Source organism: Gymnoscopelus microlampas, assembly GCF_963454915.1.
Source record: "Gymnoscopelus microlampas genome assembly, chromosome: 8".
Lineage (NCBI taxonomy): Eukaryota > Metazoa > Chordata > Actinopteri > Myctophiformes > Myctophidae > Gymnoscopelus > Gymnoscopelus microlampas.
In genome coordinates, this window is record NC_139945.1 from 40,418,424 (window position 1) to 40,437,097 (window position 18,674).

The 18,674-nt window shown below is 41.3% G+C and overlaps 1 protein-coding gene across 1 annotated transcript in view; it reads right to left on the minus strand.

Moving 5' to 3' along the window:
• Positions 1 to 5,789: 5,789 nt before the first annotated feature.
• The window catches only part of map3k10 (mitogen-activated protein kinase kinase kinase 10), a 34,505-nt gene continuing 21,620 nt past the window's right edge, over positions 5,790 to 18,674 (minus strand). The window contains exons 4-12 of the mRNA XM_084065355.1: positions 16,783 to 16,931; positions 14,365 to 14,540; positions 13,538 to 13,784; positions 12,988 to 13,104; positions 12,556 to 12,694; positions 12,023 to 12,135; positions 11,301 to 11,572; positions 8,543 to 9,077; positions 5,790 to 8,424 (exon numbers count right to left, since the gene is read on the minus strand). Coding sequence (XP_083921481.1) covers positions 8,033 to 8,424; positions 8,543 to 9,077; positions 11,301 to 11,572; positions 12,023 to 12,135; positions 12,556 to 12,694; positions 12,988 to 13,104; positions 13,538 to 13,784; positions 14,365 to 14,540; positions 16,783 to 16,931 — 2,140 coding nt within the window. The 3' untranslated portion in view covers positions 5,790 to 8,032. The remainder of the gene's footprint in view (positions 8,425 to 8,542; positions 9,078 to 11,300; positions 11,573 to 12,022; positions 12,136 to 12,555; positions 12,695 to 12,987; positions 13,105 to 13,537; positions 13,785 to 14,364; positions 14,541 to 16,782; positions 16,932 to 18,674) is intronic.

The following is an 18,674-nucleotide window of genomic DNA, read 5'->3' on the forward strand; positions in this document are numbered from 1 at the left end:
TATTTGCCTGTATTGAACATGACTGAATGGGCCTGAAGCTGGAGACATCATAGCTATATGGCTATAGTTTTGCCACTTGAAGATTTGTCTTGCCTCTCCTGAAAAGTACCTTTTATTCAATGCTCGGCATCAAAAACATCATGAGGACTGAACTGCTAGCCCGGGAATGCACTATTGTTTGGTAAATGAAGATATGAAATAAAGTTTAAAACGAACAGAAAAATGGTGTGGTTTGAGGTCATGGTACTTCCCGTTCCCTGTGATATTTAAGCATCCGGTTGGTAATAACTGCTGGAGGGAAACAAAACACATGCACCCAAAAACTCTCCCTCTCACGCCATCTCAATTCTCTCTCTCTCTCTCTACACACATTTTCAGTACTCATGGTGATAATGTACATTGCTGGGGCTAAAATCAGTGGCAAGGCAAGGCAGTTTTATTTGTACAGCACATTTCAACAACAAGGCAATTCAATATAAGCACCAAGCAAACTAAACACAATTATACAATGACATTAGGACGCATAAAACAAAAGTAGTAAAATAAGAGAAAGAAGACAAACTCAAAGTAACTCAATCAAAGGCAGTGACAAGCAGAAAGGTATTTCGTTTTAAAAGAAATAAGAGTGGCAGCAGACCTGCACTTTTCTTGGAGTTTGTTCCAGATATGTGCTGCATAAAAACTAATGCTGCTTTCACGCGTTTATTTTTGGTTTTAGGGCACGGTCACACCGCACTTTTATTCTACCTATGAGGGTGGATTCTGCCAATGCTTTTCAATGGGAATGGCATGGTTCGATGGTCTTGTGCATCTTTCTGTGTGTCACGCACACCTTGTGTTTATGCGTTCTATACGCCATGTCTATTTGAAGCAGATAAATGCTCGAGACAGATGCTGCTTTTCCCCCTCTGTTCAATTGGGTGAGTCGAAGGCGGACCATCCCAAGACTCAGGAAGCAACATGATGCTTACGATAGAGCAACTGCAGGCTACAGGGAGGGTCCTGAAAGTGAGTGACAGGTGTGTCACTGGTTATTGGGACAGAATGCGCTTTTGATTTAATACTTTATTTGGAAGTTTGCAGAAAAAAAGCACAGTACAGTTTAAATACAAGGTCAACTAAATAGGATTGAAAAGCCCATGAAAGCCTAATTGCTTGTTTCAAATGGGGTTCTCATGTACCTCATTGCAATTTTTTTAATTAGCTGGCTGCAAAAAAACACGTTGACCATGCACAACCGCTAGTTCATCAGCAGGCAGCCATAGTTTGGGGGGACCGTGCCCTTAGGGATAGAAAGCAGAACTTTCCCAAATGACCTCGAGAGACCTGGATGACTCATGATATTGCACAAGATCAGAAATGTATTTTGGCCCTAAAACCATTCAAAGCTTTATAGACCAACAGTAATATTTTTTAATCAATTATTTGCCAGTGTAAGGAATCAGCAGCACTCTGAATCAACTGCAGTCGTCTGGTTGATTTTTTAGGGAGACCTGTAAAGACACTGTTACAGTAGTCAAGTCTACTGAAGATGAATACATTGAAACGTTTCTAGATCCTGCTGAGACATAAGTCCTTTAACCCATGCTATATTTTTGAGGTGATAGTAGGCTGACTTTGTGATTGTGTTAATGTTGCTGTTTAAATTTAGGTCTGAGTCCATGACTATACCAAGGTTTTTGACTTGTTCTGTACCTGTTACCACTGTAACATTACAGTGATGGAAAGTAAAAGCGCTGTATTGTTTTGAGGTACTCTTACTTTACCTCAGTGTGTCCATTTTCCAATACTTTACTTCGACTCCACTAAAACTTAAAGTTGTAAAGTCGAATATTGTACTTTTTACTCAATTACAATTATTTGAGTTACAAGTTATTTTTAGTTACAAGTTACTTTTTAGATTTAGATTATTAATATAAAACATACATTTAGCAATTATATATATACAGTACTTTGTCTATTTGAAAATAGCTGATCTACAATGTTGTGAGCTATTTTCAAAAGGTTTTAATAAATTCGAAATGGAGCATTCTGCATAATGAGGACTTTTACTTCTGGTACTTTAAGTATATTTTGAATTAAGTAAAGTGGCCACATATTCATGCGTTATTAGACACTGTATCATACTATAATACCCTATAGCACGACACAGTGACCTTTAAGTAAAGTGGAAACATTCTTTAATGGTTATTAGCACTTGTATCATACTATAATACCCTATAGCACGACGTAGTGACCTTTAAGTAAAGTGGAAACATTCTTTAATGGTCATTAGCACTTGTATTATACTATAATACCCTATAGCATGACGTAGTGACCTTTAAGTAAAGTGACAACATTCTTTATAAGTCATTAGCATTTGTATCATATTATAATACTCTATAGCTTGATGTAGAGAGAAGGAATGAGTCCATATCAGTGTGTTTTGAGTTTGTTCATTTTACTGGACATTTTGGAACTGCAACAAGACAGTTAAACACATAAGCAATGAATTTAAGGGACATTTCTTCATCACATTATCATAGCAGGGTGCATTGACTTTATTTTTGATTGATAGCCATACTGTAACTGGGACATAAACAGAATAATACATGTCATGTTATAGCATATTATTGATGTTTATAAGATATTATTCCATTTAATAAACATTTGGTTATAATGCGTTATGACACATTATAGCACTTCTCTATGAGCCTTTACAACTGACTAAGTTAGGGTAGTTATAATGTGCTGTTCCACTGAGCATAATAATGCATTATGACCAGCAGTTATAATACGTTATAAACATGGTTATAAGTCGTTATACATGATTATAAACATTTATAACGAGCATTATAATGCCTTATAAGGGAGCTTATAAAGCATTATAGAGGCGACCTTCATAGAAAGTGTTACCCTTCTTCCACCACTGGCTAAAATGGTGCATGTTATGTCACTCCTCTCTACCCTCTTAGGCATAATGTGTCAGTCACCACTGACAGCCCAGCTAAACAAGTCCCTGGGAGAGAGGGCAGGAGGAGGAGATCGAGGGACAGGAAGGAAGAAGTATGGTGAAAAACATGAAGGCAGTGACACTGTAACAGTACTAAAATGCACTACAAAATCCTGAGTGTTAATTTCCTGAGACCGTGGAAACATCTCCTTATGGGACAATTGAAGATGGACATGGCTATTATTAACAGGTTTATACTATTCACTATGGGGCGTGTAGAGACCCAGAATGATATTTAGCAATTTCTGTGTAAATTCCACTTTGAACAGAGACATCAGCAACTTAATTGTTCCCAAAAGTTGCCCAATAATTTACATGAAACAAACATAATGGTCTGTGTCCTCTGTGACCAAACAAACAGCACATAGAGGAGTATAGTATAAGCTTCCATTTGTACAGGTTTGACAAATTTGGAAGAATTCCATGTACCTACTATATTTTAAAATAGAATTTTGACAATTTGCTCTCTGGAGAGAGTTTTATTGTCTGTAGTTGCCATGCATTATTCCACTTGATGTTTGTCTGGTCAACCAGCACAGTCAATCCAATGTTGATAAAATAATAGATTTCCTCTAAGATCTGTTATATACTCAGATGCCCAAATGGTGGGGTGTCCAGCCTCCTTCCATCCCCTGCTTTATGCTAGCTTTGAATGGCACATTGATAAAAAGTAATCCCTGTTAAATATGGGCAGCGCTTTTTGTCTTTAAAATGCATTCTTAAAATCAAGAGGTATAGGGCATCGCAGTTCCCGCCCACTTCCTGGTTCCACTGCAAAATACTCAATGCATTTTTCCCATTGACATTTCCAAAAATATTTATATCAATTAATTTAAGCCTAGAATCAAGCTATCCAGAGTCCTGGTGAATCATGACCATAAAACGTTTGATTCTGTGAAAAAACTTTTTTGAAAACGGCAAAACAAAGGGTATTTATTAAATATAGTATATCATAGAATTAAATATAAAATTAAACAAATCACAGAAAAAAATGTTTAATGGTCATGATTCACCAGGACCCTGGATGGCTTGATTCTAGGCTTAAATTAATTGATATAAATATTTTTGGAAATGTCAATGGGAAAAATGCATTGAGTATTTTGCAGTGGAACCCGGAAGTGGCCGCAACTGCGATGCCCTAATTCCCAATCTATTTCAAAACAGTTAAAGGGGAATTTCACAATTTCAACAATTTCACTTCCAGCTGAAACAGTGCGACTTAAATATAAAGTTAAGACTTGTTAAAGCATTTTCAGCCAATTGATTTCCATTATCTACAAGTACAATGTCTTGTGAAATATGAAATGTGTCTTGTGAAAACCACGACAAGTCGCACTGTTTCAGCTGGAAGTGATCAGGTCAGTATCCTGGTGTCAGTATCCATGGTGTCAGTATCATGGTCAGTATCCTGGTGTCAGTATCCTGGTCAGTATCCTGGTCAGTATCCTTGTGTCTGTGAAGTACAGGTGTAGAGGTAGCTCTGTGGAGGATTTTGTGGTGTTTGCCTGCTCCAAACACTTAGGTTGTATGATCAATTTATTTTTGTTATTTAGTTTAATTATTATTATGTGGCAATCAATCTATGAATTGACTAATCATTGCATCAGTTATTATACAATATATTTTAAAGTATTTTCAAAATGCAAAATACATATTTGTATCTCAAATACATTTTTAGTATTAGTATTTGTAATTGGCGTCAAAATACCACACACACACACACACGCACACGCACACGCACACGCACACGCACACGCACGCGCGCGCACGCGCACGCGCACACACACACACACACACACACACACACACACACACACACACACACACACACACACACACACACACACACTATTATAACACTATTATTATTATTATGCACTCAACTGCTCTGTCTATCTGTCAGTGTGACCACCAACAATCACTCATCCAGACGCCAGCCAGTTACCTAGCAACCACTCTTCAATTCCATGGTGATGCTATTAAAAGCAACAACAAAGAAAGGGGGGGAAAGGGATGACAAGCCTGACAATGAGGTAAGGAACAGAGAGGTGTTGCATAGAAAAAGATATAGAAGGATGAACCATTCCCTTGTTCATAGCACACCCTAATGTGTGTGTGTGTGTGTGTGTGTGTGTGTGTGTGTGTGTGTGTGTGCGTGCGTGCGTGCGTGCGTGCGTGCGTGCGTGCGTGCGTGTGTGTGTGTGCGTGCACGTCTATGTGTGCATGTTTTATGTGTATGCATGCACTGTATTTGAATCTCTTCACAGTGTATGTACAGCAAATAACTACCTCCCCTATGCTGGTTGTTAGTGCCAACAGACAGTATATTATTAGATATTTGTGTATGGTATGATATCCATAAAGATGACGTCATCTGTCAAAATCGATTGATGTCACTGAGTGCTCTGAACTAACTCCATTATACCAATACCCATTCTTTTCATTTCCTGAATCCACTCAACTCTACTGTCTGTACCAGGAAGAAACATTAGAACACTGTAGGAATACATTACCTGTAGAATTACAGTAGACTTGAATGGATTGTCTGTTATGACATCGTTTGGGATATCTGATGACATCTAGAGGATATTTTTAGTTACTGCAGCAGCCTTTTTCCTGGTTGGCTCTGCTGGGACTGCAAATAGGCCTATCCAACAGTTGCACATATACAACACACTCTATTCTAAGAGAATATGGCTGGATCCAGTGTAACCGAAGAAAGATAACTAATAGTAGCTATGTGGGACATCACATGATAATAATAATTACATAATAAATTACACCAGAGACCCAAAGGCAGCTTTCCCCTCTTTTATTGTCTCTCAGGACAATCATTCATCACATTTCACATGTTCTTATTACGGTAATCATTTCACCCAAAAATATCACAGGTTGAGATTTGAGACAGCTGCCACTGTCAATAGTTTCCTAGGTTGTCCTTGGTTTGTCTGTGTTATATTAACAAATATATACAGATATTCCGGGAAGATAATAATAACAATAATTAATTATTATTTCAATAATAACAATAAATTCAATAAATACTCTGAGTGTTCTTAACCACACAAGGAGAATGAGTTGGCTCATCCTTCTACCAATGGGACTGTCACATCACATCCCACTGACACAGATAGCCACATGCGCGCACTCACACATACAAACACGCACGCAAACATTCCCATAGAAATTTGCACAGTAAATTAAATACCGTTTGTGGACTTACTGTGCAGTAAAAAAAAAAAAGAATGACAACAACGGAAGTGGTGCTTTTTCCAGCTCCTTCCAGCAGCACTGTGCCCATATCCACATTTTAAACAACTTCAGAGACAGAAAAACAAGAGCTCTACAGTAAGTTGATTTGTCAAAGTCATGGCTAAAGCACACAGTGCCAAATTCAATAGTCCATACAAAGACAAACTGGATGCAGTTGGCTTTTAAATGGTGATGTTCAGTACAGCTGCAGAATGGAGAATATTGGTTCAAAACAGTATTCCTTGACACAAGTGATGGTAGTTATGAGTTCCATACAGCGGTAGGTAGCGATTGCTAGTGGGGAATGTATTCTGTCACATTAAGAATGGATAGAGATATCAGAATGTGTGTAGCATCATCCTATGTCACGTGTACATGAACGCATTCATACTTAATAACATGCACAGAAAACTAAAATAATTGCACAATAGTGCTCATTCGCACATAAAACACTGTAGAATTACAGAAAGGCACACACACACACACACACACACACACACACACCAGGTTTGCTAAATGAATAGAAAATGCTTTCCTAAAAGGTGATGACAGGAACAGTTCAGGCATTGATAAAATAAACTCTCTGTATTTATAGTACAAGGGCGGGGATATGAGAAGTCTGTTGTGCTGTGGCTATCTCTGTTCCTCTGACAGTCTTTGGGGGAGAGGGTGATACGATACCTCGTATAGATACAGAGATGAAAGACAGGGACCCTCATGGGTCGATTTTGATGCTTTTTCTTTTTTGTTTACCATTTTCTACATTCTCAGAGTTAAATTAACACTGAGATTTTTACTGTGTACACTACAGGATGGATGAGTATGGGCTGCCCTTTGAATAGGTAGACTATTGAGCTATGGCTACATAACTAAACGGAAGATGCAGCAAGGTAGGTACTATTAATGGGTCTGAACAAGAGAGACGGGAAGTGGGAAGTGGGTGAAGTGGGAAGTGGGTGAAGTGGGAAGTGGGTGTGTGTTTTGTGGAACACACTGCTACACTGCAGACGTGCAAAATATCAACAAGTACACTGACCATTTAAGAATTTTAAGTGGAATTAGAATTAGTTCAACCTCACTGTTTTCTGTGGGCCTATCGCCCACTACGAAATCTAATCAAAGTTTATCCCTGCATTCCAGGCTTTGGAGTGAGAGGTGGTAAAGCACAAATATGGAAGATGAATGTAATGATACAATACGAGCACAAGAAAGGACTGCCGGTAAACATGACCACAACACTCAAATGGATGGATATACTGTAGGAACAAACGGCAAGCATTAAAAGTGGAGTTCTGGGAAGTTCAATAGCTATTTTCCTTTTATAAGGTTTTAATTAACCAAACAAATCTTGCTGGAGAAAAGCAGCAGACAAAAAACGAAACAAAAGAGCTTCTAGAGTGAACAAGGAGCAGCTAACGATGGCTTCTGAAGAGGGAGTAAGTGCTAGATTAAGGTAGGTGAGTATGGATAGAGAATACAGTGAGCACACTGTAAGGCATAGGAGATTGGTGGTTGTGTAGGGAAAAGGCTTCGCTGTAAATGTTTTTTAGCGTTGAGACTTTGTTTCATGTTATACACTTAAGATAGAGGGGCGCGCTGCTGGCTTCCAATAAGGGCCTGCATGAGAACATGGCAAGCAGGTGAGATGTTTGGAGCATGGGGGAAATGTCAATGTCTGCATTTGCTAGGCTAAGACAGCAGTAAGCAGTCCTTACTGAGACTGGAACAACTCTTATTGGTGAGATCCTGGAATGGGCTCGTAAGAAAACAAGTGTCCTCCCTCTCTCACTAGGAGTACTGCTGTGCACAGAGAGTGGCAGCCTGCAGCTGTCCACACATGGGCACAGTGCTATCCTGACTCTGGCCTTCCACGTCCATGTCCATCAAGTTGGGCTTTGCTGTGCTGGCACTGCTGTCCCCCGAGCCCAGCGGACTGTCACAGCTGCTGCCTGGGGATGAGCTCAGGGTCCGGGAAAGGGAACCCAGCTTCCAGGGGTCTGCTTTCACCCGGGCCGGAGTGGGTCTGGGTCGGGGAGCAAACTCCAGTGTCTTGGGCCTCTCCAGGGGACTCAATGGATCCGGGTCAGGGATAGGCGGTGGAGGGGCTTTGCGTCGATGTACCACTGGAAATATGGAGGTGGGTTCAGGAAGACGAGGGACATCTGTGTTTTCCTGTGTGCCTACGGAGGTACAAGAGAGAAGATCAACATCAACAGAGAGACAATAGTCAAAATGGACAGATTAATCAGAAGCAATAGGCTCTAAAATCTAAGCCTGTCAATAGCCCAAGCCCCTCACATTTGTGTGTTGTGACAGAGGGTACCCCCATTGGAGGAGGCATGGGCATGTTTCCATCCGAAGGGGTCCTGCGGTGTCCCAGGGTTTGCGCTCTGGGTCGTATTGCCCCGTCTGATGGGGTGCGTCTGTGTCCCCTGTTCAGGGCCATGGCAGCAGAGACATGGGTGGGGGTTAGAGACTGGTTGGGCTCCTTCTTAAAGCTCTCTGCTTTTAGGTCTAGGAGGGGGTTGAGGGAAGGGGCAGGGGGCGCCACGGGCAACTTCATCCCTGCTGCAGGTGTGGAAGGGAAATCTTCCAGGTCGGAAGGAAGTAGGGATTTGGTGGAGTTGCAGTCGGACAGGGACGACAAGGAGAGGAGTGTGACAGAGGGGGAGGGGTCCAGGCACGCGAGGGCAGAGTCAGGGTGACGGGAGAGGGACAGGGAAAGGTTGCGGCTGGGTGGAGAGGTGCTGCGTCTGAAGCGTCCCGTCCGCTGGAATAGACCCTCCTTCTTCTTGCGCTGCTCCTCCCGGAAGTCCTGTTCATCCTGAAGTACCTACATTGACACAGCAACAACATAACAGATCGTTAAGGTAATTACCTCCCCCTGTCTGTCTGTCTGTCTGTTAGCACTCAAGCAATTCTGAATGGAATTGCATTAAACATGGCAGAAAGGTTTGTCCTGGCTCAAGGAAGAACTGATTAACTTTTCACGCCGATTGGCAGTGGCTGTGGCCTGGCACAAAATTCACATACAGTATTCTGAACAGCTTAACAACACCACAATACGTAAAATAAAGGTTTTATCATGGGCCCAGGAAGACCTGATTAACTGGTCCGTTTAGAACTGTTCATCATCATGATGTTCTATTGGCATGGCACCAGAAACACTGTGGCACATTATAGACAAACTTTTTAACCTCGGCGGAAGTCTATGCTCTACTGAGCACAATTTCTTGTTTCTATAATGATATAATATTACCAGTGGTGGATAGTAACTAAGTACATTTACTTGAGTACTGTACTTAAGTACGTTTTTGGAGTATCTGTTCAAATTATGTCCTTTTAGTTCCTTCCACGCGCTACGTCCTACCAGGGAAGCTCCCCCTGTCAGGTGATAAGAAGCGGCCTGCTCACTCCTCATGCATTGAAGGAAGCATGAGCTCAGTTTGGGGCTCTCCCCAGGCTGGCAGAGGGAGAGTAGCGCCCAGGATTACAAGCTTAGGCAATTGGCACTTGGTGAAAGAAATGGGTTACAAAAATCGTGGGACAAAAATGTATAAATAGAAAAATAATTGCGGTGGTTGTGTTTGGTCTCCCTGCTCTTCTATTGCGACATTTAGATCCTGTGTCTAGGTTGGACACAGCCTTTGACACGATCCTGTTTCTGGTTTGACACGAATTGTGACCTGAAGGTCAAAATTCTATTTCTACCCAGTGTAACGGACCCAGGACAGAGAACCTTTATTTTGAAAGGAAGCAGCGGAAGCACACCTGCACACTGAGAGCAGCTTACTTATTGAAGCCAGTCCAACGTGAGCTGGGAGAGGGGAGCAGCAGCCAGACCACATGGAGAAATGTTTGTTTGGCACAAGCCACAAGATAAAGGAACTGTGGAAAACTGGATAGATGGACGGACCAAACAGTGGAAAAGTGAGTGCCACAAACTAATGTAGGCCTAATGGAAATTAGGCCTACATTTTAACTTTGGATTTTAACTTTGATATATTTGTTTTTAGTGAGATTCCTAGTGAACTGTTATTGATGGATGGATGGGCACTGGATGCCACTGGAGAAGCACTGGATGCCACTTTATTTAGCACCTAGCTGGAGAGGGAAAAAGGTGAATGTCTCTTATTGTTGTGGGTTTTTATTGTTGTGGTCGGTACTTTAATGCTGTATTTGTGGTTTTGATATGCGCTTTTTATTGGTTATGTGGGACATGTGTTTTATGAGTCATGACAGTTTATTGATTATATGTTTATGCTTTTTCTTTCAGTTTTCACGTTGATTTAAAGAGGTGGTGCCATGGTTTTGCACTTTTTCTGTTTTTCATGTGTCTATGAGGTTGATAGAACTTCATTAAGGCCCCCGCTGGTGGTTTTATGGTGTTTCATGTCTTCTCTGACTATTTGGAGTTTTTTCCTGGAGGCTGAAACCTTGAGAGTCAAACGTGCCAATCCAAAAACAGGGGCATAGTGACATCACAGAGCCCCCAAAAAACATACCCTCCCCCTCATTATCATAACACAACAGGTGTGGGCATGAGGAGGAGGAGGGACTAGGACAGGTGGGTGGTGCTAAGGTGGTGGAGGAGGTGCTAAGGTGAGAACCAGGCATACTTAATGAACTGGAGGCGTGTCCACATAAAAACATTTTTTTTAACAATTTCTGTACACTTTTTTTTTTTGAAAAAAATCCTTACATAATAATAATACCTTATGATCAGGTTTTAGGGTTGAAAAATATCATGGCACTCCATCTTTAAATAAAGTAACCATTACAAATCATCAGTTGAGCTTCAACCTCCTTTATACCCAGCTGGGACGCTACACCCAGGGCAAGCAGGCAGGCTCTATTAGCTCAGTTAAACATTTCAGTACTTCCGCAGAAGACCCAGGTTTAAATCTGGGGTAGAACTGTAAAGTTACATAGCGCAGCTTTAATTCCGTCTGAAGACTGAAGGGAATATTTCCAATCACTCACTCACTTCTTCCACAGTGAGCCATTCATACTCTCAGTCTCTCTTCTTATCTTTTAATTCCTATTTTCTATTTACCTGTAATTTCCCCAGCTGTTGTAAGTCCTGTCCCAGGGCCACAGATGCTAGTAGAGAGGCACAGCCTAATAGCAGCATATCGCTCTTCTTTCTTTGGCTGCAGCGACGCAGGGAGTCCTGGTGGCCCACTCCTGTCCCGAGGCTTCCAGGCCCCAGACAGGAGCTGGGGCCCAGGCCTCCCCAAAAAGATCCTGTATCCTCCACCGCGCCGTTGCTGCTGGGGTCTGAAGGCATTACGGAGCCTGGCGATTCCTCAAACTCCCCACATTCCTCTGAGGAATTGGAAAGGAGAGGAGGAGTAGAAAGATCAGTATTGAAGACACTGTACATTGCAAAATCCAGTGTTCATTTAACTAAGCGTGTACATGCAGAAGCATAATTAAAGCTGCAATCCATACCTCATTTTTGTGAATAAAGCTTTAATTTAACTAATCTGTATGGTGGAGAATTTTAATACAATATACTGTAACACAAAAGCAGGACCCCGACACAAAGTATGAGGGGTTTGAATCACCCATGGCTGCTTAGTAAAGAAATCAATAATTTGACAAAGTATAAAGTATAAGAACAAAAACTGTTTAGCGATTCAAAGTGGAATCAAGGCAGAATGCTGTGATTGATTGACCACCGAATCGACCATTCAACTAAGCGGAGTTAATAATTATTCATAATGTTTTATTTCATGTTCCTTGAGGAAGATAATAACAAGGACAGAGACTCACCCATTTCATTTAGGCTGGAGAAAGCAGCTGTCATGGGTGCATGTTTGGGGGATTTCCCCAGGTTCGGGGCACTGGATGACCACACCTTGCACCCTTCGCCCAGTGACTTCAGTCTACGGGGAGAGACAAGTTCAACTGGCAATGTAATACAGGAACACCTCAAATTCAAACCGATTATGAAATCACTAATAATAATAAACATTGATAAACAGAAACAATAATCAATATGGCCCGGCACGGCCCATGTGGTCTATATCCACCATTACATCAACCTGATCCATATTCTCTTCTATAAAGTTTTGCCATAAACACGCGAACGATGAACAAGAACGATGTCACAGCCATTGACGGTAGCAGTTAAAAAGCAGGACGTAATGGTCATATAGGGTTAACCTTTCAACACAACTTTGGCAGCGTTTCAGAGACACAGAGAAAAGTGCTCAGTGTTATGGCTGCTAATGAAACAACAACAAATATAAAGGGCAGACATCATCATCTCTAAATGTTGGCTGTATTAATGATTGTACACATACTTTTCCTCCCCGCCCACCCTCTCTCTCTGGTGGGTGGAGCTAGGTCCCCATGTGCGTCCTTTCTTCTTGCTCGTAGACAGGTCCTCCTTCTTGCACACAGCACTACGACCCCATGTCTTACTGCCATCACTGGGAGTCACTGAGGGACAATGAAAAAAGAATAAGTATTCACAAATCCTTTCCCCCGTTCCGCTGTGCACTATACTCTTTTAGAATGTACCTTTAGACCCTAACCAGTAACTCTAACCCTAACCCCTAAACCTAACCTCTAAATGCCTAAGCGTAACCATAAATCCAATCTGAAAAAAGAACAACCATTTCTCTTGTGAGGATTCAAATTGTACTATACTTGTGGGGATATTTGGCCCTCACAAGTATGGTAACACAAGTATACACACAAACGCACGCACGCACACACCCAGCTGTACTTACATCTTATGGCTCTCAGTCTTGGTATGACTCCTGGGCTAGCAGGAGGGGTGGTACTCTCGTTTCCTTTCCTCTTGTCTACACTTGGAGATGCCTGTACTGTGATCTTATGCTCAAAGCCTGGAACCAGGAAAGCAGCAAAATGTAAGAGGATGACCGTGTCAGAAATATGTTATTTTCAAACATCTAAATAAGTAAGAAATAATTATTAAATTGTACAAGATTGGATGCGGTGGATTTTACACAAACCCCCATAATTAAACTATTTTATGGATTATGATGAGGGTGAAAGGCTTTTATTGTATGAATGATGTTTGCCTTTTGCTTCACATTGTTCCAAATAACAAAAAGAGGGGACCCTGTGAGATGAGAGTTATCATTTCAACTCTGTGGTGTACCCATAGTTTCTAAGCTGACAACATTGATGTTTACATTGAGACAATTGTGCTCTACAGAACAGGCAGAAATGTTTTTTTTTATGTTTTACTGTAATCTCTAATCTGTTCCACTGAAGGAAACGGCAACAATGCTTGTAGTTTTGCATTTTACCCACCAGAGGGCAGGCTGATACAGTTGCTGTCTCGGCCCAGCTTGAGCAATCTACTCTTTTTGAAGTGGCCCTTCCTCTTCTTCACCCTGGGTTTCTCCTGGTACATCTGATGAATGATGATGTTGAGTTCTCGCTCCACAATGTCTATCTCTCTCTCAGCCAGCTCCTGCTCACGCCTCCTCAGTTGCTCTTCTTGCTCTTTCTGCTCCTCGGCTGCCCTAGCCAACGCCTCCTCCCAGGATCTCAGTTCCTACACCATCAAAGGAGACAAGACAATAGGATAAGACAGGAGCAGAGACACAGTGAGGAGAGAAGATGGAAAGAAAGGAGAAACGCGGATAGGGAAGGATAGGAGATGGAAGGATATAGGAGATGGAAGGAGAGGAGAGGAGATGAAAGGAGAGGAGAATAGATGGCGGAGGAGAAGAGAGGGTAGATGGAGAATAATCCTATGAGATGTTGGCGATATGATATTGCTAAAGTAATTCCAATTTGCAGAAACACCTCTAGTGAGTGAGGAGTAAGACTCCTTCAAAACTCAATATGTTGTGTGACTTCATCGTTTAAAGGTTAGTCTGTGTTTTCCATGTACTACCAGACTACACCAGACAGGATTCAGATGATCTGGTACAAATGGTAGTGGGACTTTGATTATATACAAATATTCATGTTATAATAAGTCAGCAGGGCATTATTATGCGAGGTCTATTACTTTGTCAGTTGCAGCTGACAGACTTTATTTGATTTCTGGATAATTTAACCTCCACCATTGTGTATTCCAGCAGATTGGACTATACATGTTATGTGTCACACTATTCCTGAGTCCCCACCTTCTCTTTGGCCCTGAGTTCATCAAACATCTGCTGGATCTCCAGTCTCCAGTCTTCTTGTAAAGAGTGGAAGGACTCCAGGGGCATCTGGAACATGGCTGACTGCTCGATTGCCAGTAGCCGCATCAGGATATTGGTGAACGAGGGTCTATTGTGGGGGTTGGGGCTCCAGCACTCTGGACAAGAGAGAAAACAAAGAAAGAGTGTGCAAAAAACAATCAGAGATAAAGTCAACTCAAGTCACATTTTTTAATAGACCCAATGAGCAAGCACTTGGAAAACTCCCTTTTAATGGGAAGAAACCACAAACAGAACCAGACTTGGGTAAAGGGTGAGACAAAGTAGCATCTAGGTAGCATGCAAAAACATGTGGTAGCTATGTAATGTGAAAACTGTAAACCCATCAAGAAGTCAGGCTAGAGTGAATGTCACTCTAGCCTGTCATTCTGTAAGTAGAGACTCACTGTTGAAACTCTAGCTAGTAATGGACTATTGATGGGGGGTAGACTGCACTGCGGTGCCCTAGTAGTGAGTTGACAGTATCCTTGGCTGCCACACCTGCAAGAGGGGACTGAATACAAGATCTCCCTTCTCACACATCAGTGCATCCACGGCAATGCCCCCCCCCCCTACCTCAAAGAACTCCTCGCCCCACAACCCTCCACTCGAAGTCTCCGCTTTTCCAACACCAACATTTTCCTTGTCCCCATGACCAAGCTCCGCACCATAGGCAACCGGGCCTTCTGCTCTACAGCCCCACGTCTGTGGAATGCCCTCCCCGAACACCTGAGAGCACCACAGTCCACTGATGCTTGGACTAAAAACCTACCCTTTTAACAAAGCATTTTCTTAGTTATTCTTGGGCCTTTTTTTCTATGCCCTGATTTTACCAATTTTTTACCCTTTAGCCTAGCAGGGTCCCACATACAGTAATTGTTTGGTTTCTTTTGCTGTTTTGTGCCATATTTTTAAACCCTGTAGCACTTTGAGGTTTGCAAAAATGTAAAGTGCGTTATAAATAAAATGTATTATTATTATTACCAGACCAATAATCTCACACATCCAGTAGAAACATAAATCCTTGGTGAATGTTTTAAGATATTTTGGGGGGATTTCAGATTAATTGGCCAGTATAGATTTGTGAGAATTTTAATAAATATAACTAATGATGAATAAATAATACATTTAATTCCTAAGTACATTTAAATGACCTACCTCTCTACATTTGACATGATAACAAAACGAAATCTAAGTTTGTCTCTCTTTGGCTTGCCATAGTCTGTTCATTAGTGTGTTCGTTTTTTGATAGACAAGGGATGGACATCCAAAGGAAGCTACCGGCCGCAGGGGAGGGGGAAAGCTGCCTTGTTTTGAAACACAACAGCTTGTTATTGTAATTCCCCTGGTTTCTCAATAGCATCACACAATTAAGCTTTACAGGACGAGAGAAGACAGGAGAGCGGGAGAGTGGATGACATATGGCAAGTAGGGGTGGGACACGATACTTTCTCCCGCGATAAATGATCGATATACTGCCGAAAAAAATCGATATTTAAAAAAAAAAAGTTTTTTGAGAGAGAGAGAGAGAAAAGACACACAGTATTAAGGGTGAGAATTTGCTTTAGGAACAGCATGAGAGGGAAACAGAAGGAGGTGACTTTGAAGTTTGACAGTTTCGGGCTGACAGTACGCAGTGATACTGCAAGAGTTGTGAATGATGACATCTGATGAAAGCAGCTTTGGAGTCAGGTTAGTGTTTAGTGCAGGTGTGCGTCTAGAGCACTGTTTCCAAAACAATGGTCGGGACCCACTTTTGGGTCGCGGACACATTTTTATGGGTTACGAGAAAATATCCCTTTAAATCTTTTTCCTTTCCTACATTTTTTTTAGTTATTTCCAAATATTTTCACAAAAACAAAGAATTATTATAAAAATTATAACATTTTTCAAAAGAATTTCATGAATAAATGTAAACAAATCAAAGAAATTCCATGAATTAGAAAGAAAAAAACCTTTTAAGGAGTAGTGAAAATAAAATAGCCGATCTACAAGCTCACACCGTGCCACGTTGTGAGCTTGTAGATAGGCTATTTTCACTAGATTGGGTCTCGAGCAAATTTCTCTTTTGGGTCTCGAGCTAAAAAGTTTGGGAAACCTAGATCGATCTTAGATTCTTAGATTTCCAATCTAAGAACCAACAAATAGTACATGACACAAAAGAAAAATAAATACTCAAACTGTCCATGGGGGCCCTTCCTTATCCATCTTCCCTCATACTGTAGATCCCAGCAGGGAAATAAAAGACTCCAACATGATTAATGCTGACCATTTGAGGTCTAAGTAATACAATATTACCACAAACCAATTGGCTCTGATCATCTAGAGTGAATGTAAGTGACCTGGTGAGGATCTGCTTACCTCCCAGGAGGTGAGCAAATGGTTCTGGGCAGGTGGAAGGGATAGGTAGGGTTAGCTTGTTCATGGCTACACCATAAGCTACTGCCAGAGCGTCAATCTCCCGGTATGGAACCTCTCCCGTCAGCAGTTCCCACAGTAACACTCCAAAACTACAGAAAGTGAGATAAAGATGGAGAAAGAGAGAGGGAACATCACAAAGCCAGAGAGATGAGCAAGTAAGCATTGAACAGGCTTGAAATATCTTTGACAGTAAACCATAAGATGGATATGGCACATTGGAATGGTATTGGCACATTGTGAGTTTCATTAAGGACCTTTTATATGGCTCTGATACAGTGATAATCTAATCTTTTTGTCTCCGCCAGGCCGTAAGGCATGGCGAGAGAGTATGTTTTACCCTCCGTCCGTGTGTCCGTCCGTCCGTGTGTCCGTCCGTGTGTCCGTGTGTTACCACCAAATCTCCGGCACCGTTGGCCCGGTCGCTGCGAAACTGTGCATACACACTCCCTGGATGCCAATTCAGAACCTCTGCCTCAAATTTTTCACATGGGCCTGTTATAGCGCCATCAGGAGGCCGATTTGTGCAAAACCCATTTTTTCACATTATTCCTACAGTTTTTAACCAAACGTCATGCAAATCGGTACACAGTATCTCTATAGTCATGTGATCAACCCTGATCTGTCCGATTTCCCATATTCCATCCTTATTGGTTAAGGTTGCCATCCAAAGTTTGCAGGATTGGTCCGTTTTGAACAAACTGCCTCAAACCATGAACGCAGCATGCGATTTCCATGAAATTTCACACGCACATTCCCACTAGGCCGAGGAACAAATGCCACCCTTTTCACATTGGCCTGTTATAGCGCCACCAGCAGGTCTAATTTAGCAAAACACATTTTTGGAACAAAATGCTTCAAATCATGAATGCAGTGTCCGATTGCCGTGAACGACCTAAGAATAAATGGCACCCTTTTCACATTGGCCTATTATAGCGCCACCAGGAGGCCACAATAACGTATCTGACCTGGCGGAGACCTGTGCTCCGAGGAGCACTTTATCTACTTATCTATACTTCATATTTTTACTTTTTTATTTGATTAAACTAATTTCAAAGACAAATACTGTATTTTGTGACTTGGTAGACCTACAAGCTCACAAAATGTCGCAATGCGTTATGAGCTTGTAGATCTGCTATTTTCACTAATATTGATATATGTCTGGAAATTCTTAGAATTGTTTTGGAAAATGTCTACATTAAAACACAACAATGCATTGATATAAAAACAATGTACTTTGTAATTTGTACTGAATACTTAAGTATATTTTTAAGCAAGTAATCCAGTACGTTAACTCAAGTATACATTTGACAGATAAACTTTAACATGTAGTTGAGTAATATTTGACCAGCAGTGTCTATACAGTAGTTTGACTCAAGTCCTGGGGTTGAGTACTTTGTCTACCACTGGTAATAATTCACATCGTGCTATTCCAATGATCTTAGACAGTTAAGTCAATATCTACAAACACTACAACACAATGATGCCAGGAGGTGAAACATTTGGAGTTGGTCCATTCAAATGGAATTAGTGACTGACTCTGAATCAGAAAATATGCTCATATCCCAGTAAAACCATACTGGCTTCTGTCATAGTGTAAGTCTTCTACTGTAGGAATGATTCCATTATTCAATGTCTATAGAACAGCTACAGGAATCGTCTATAGATGACATCACTACTATACTATACTGTAGTCCTGTCACTGTAACAATATTGCAGGAATAACAATAATTATATTTTAGATTGGATATTCCTTCGAATTACTTTGTCATTTTAATACCAGAAAGGTCGAAAACCCCCACACACTTGTTCACTTGCTCAACAAAGATACATTT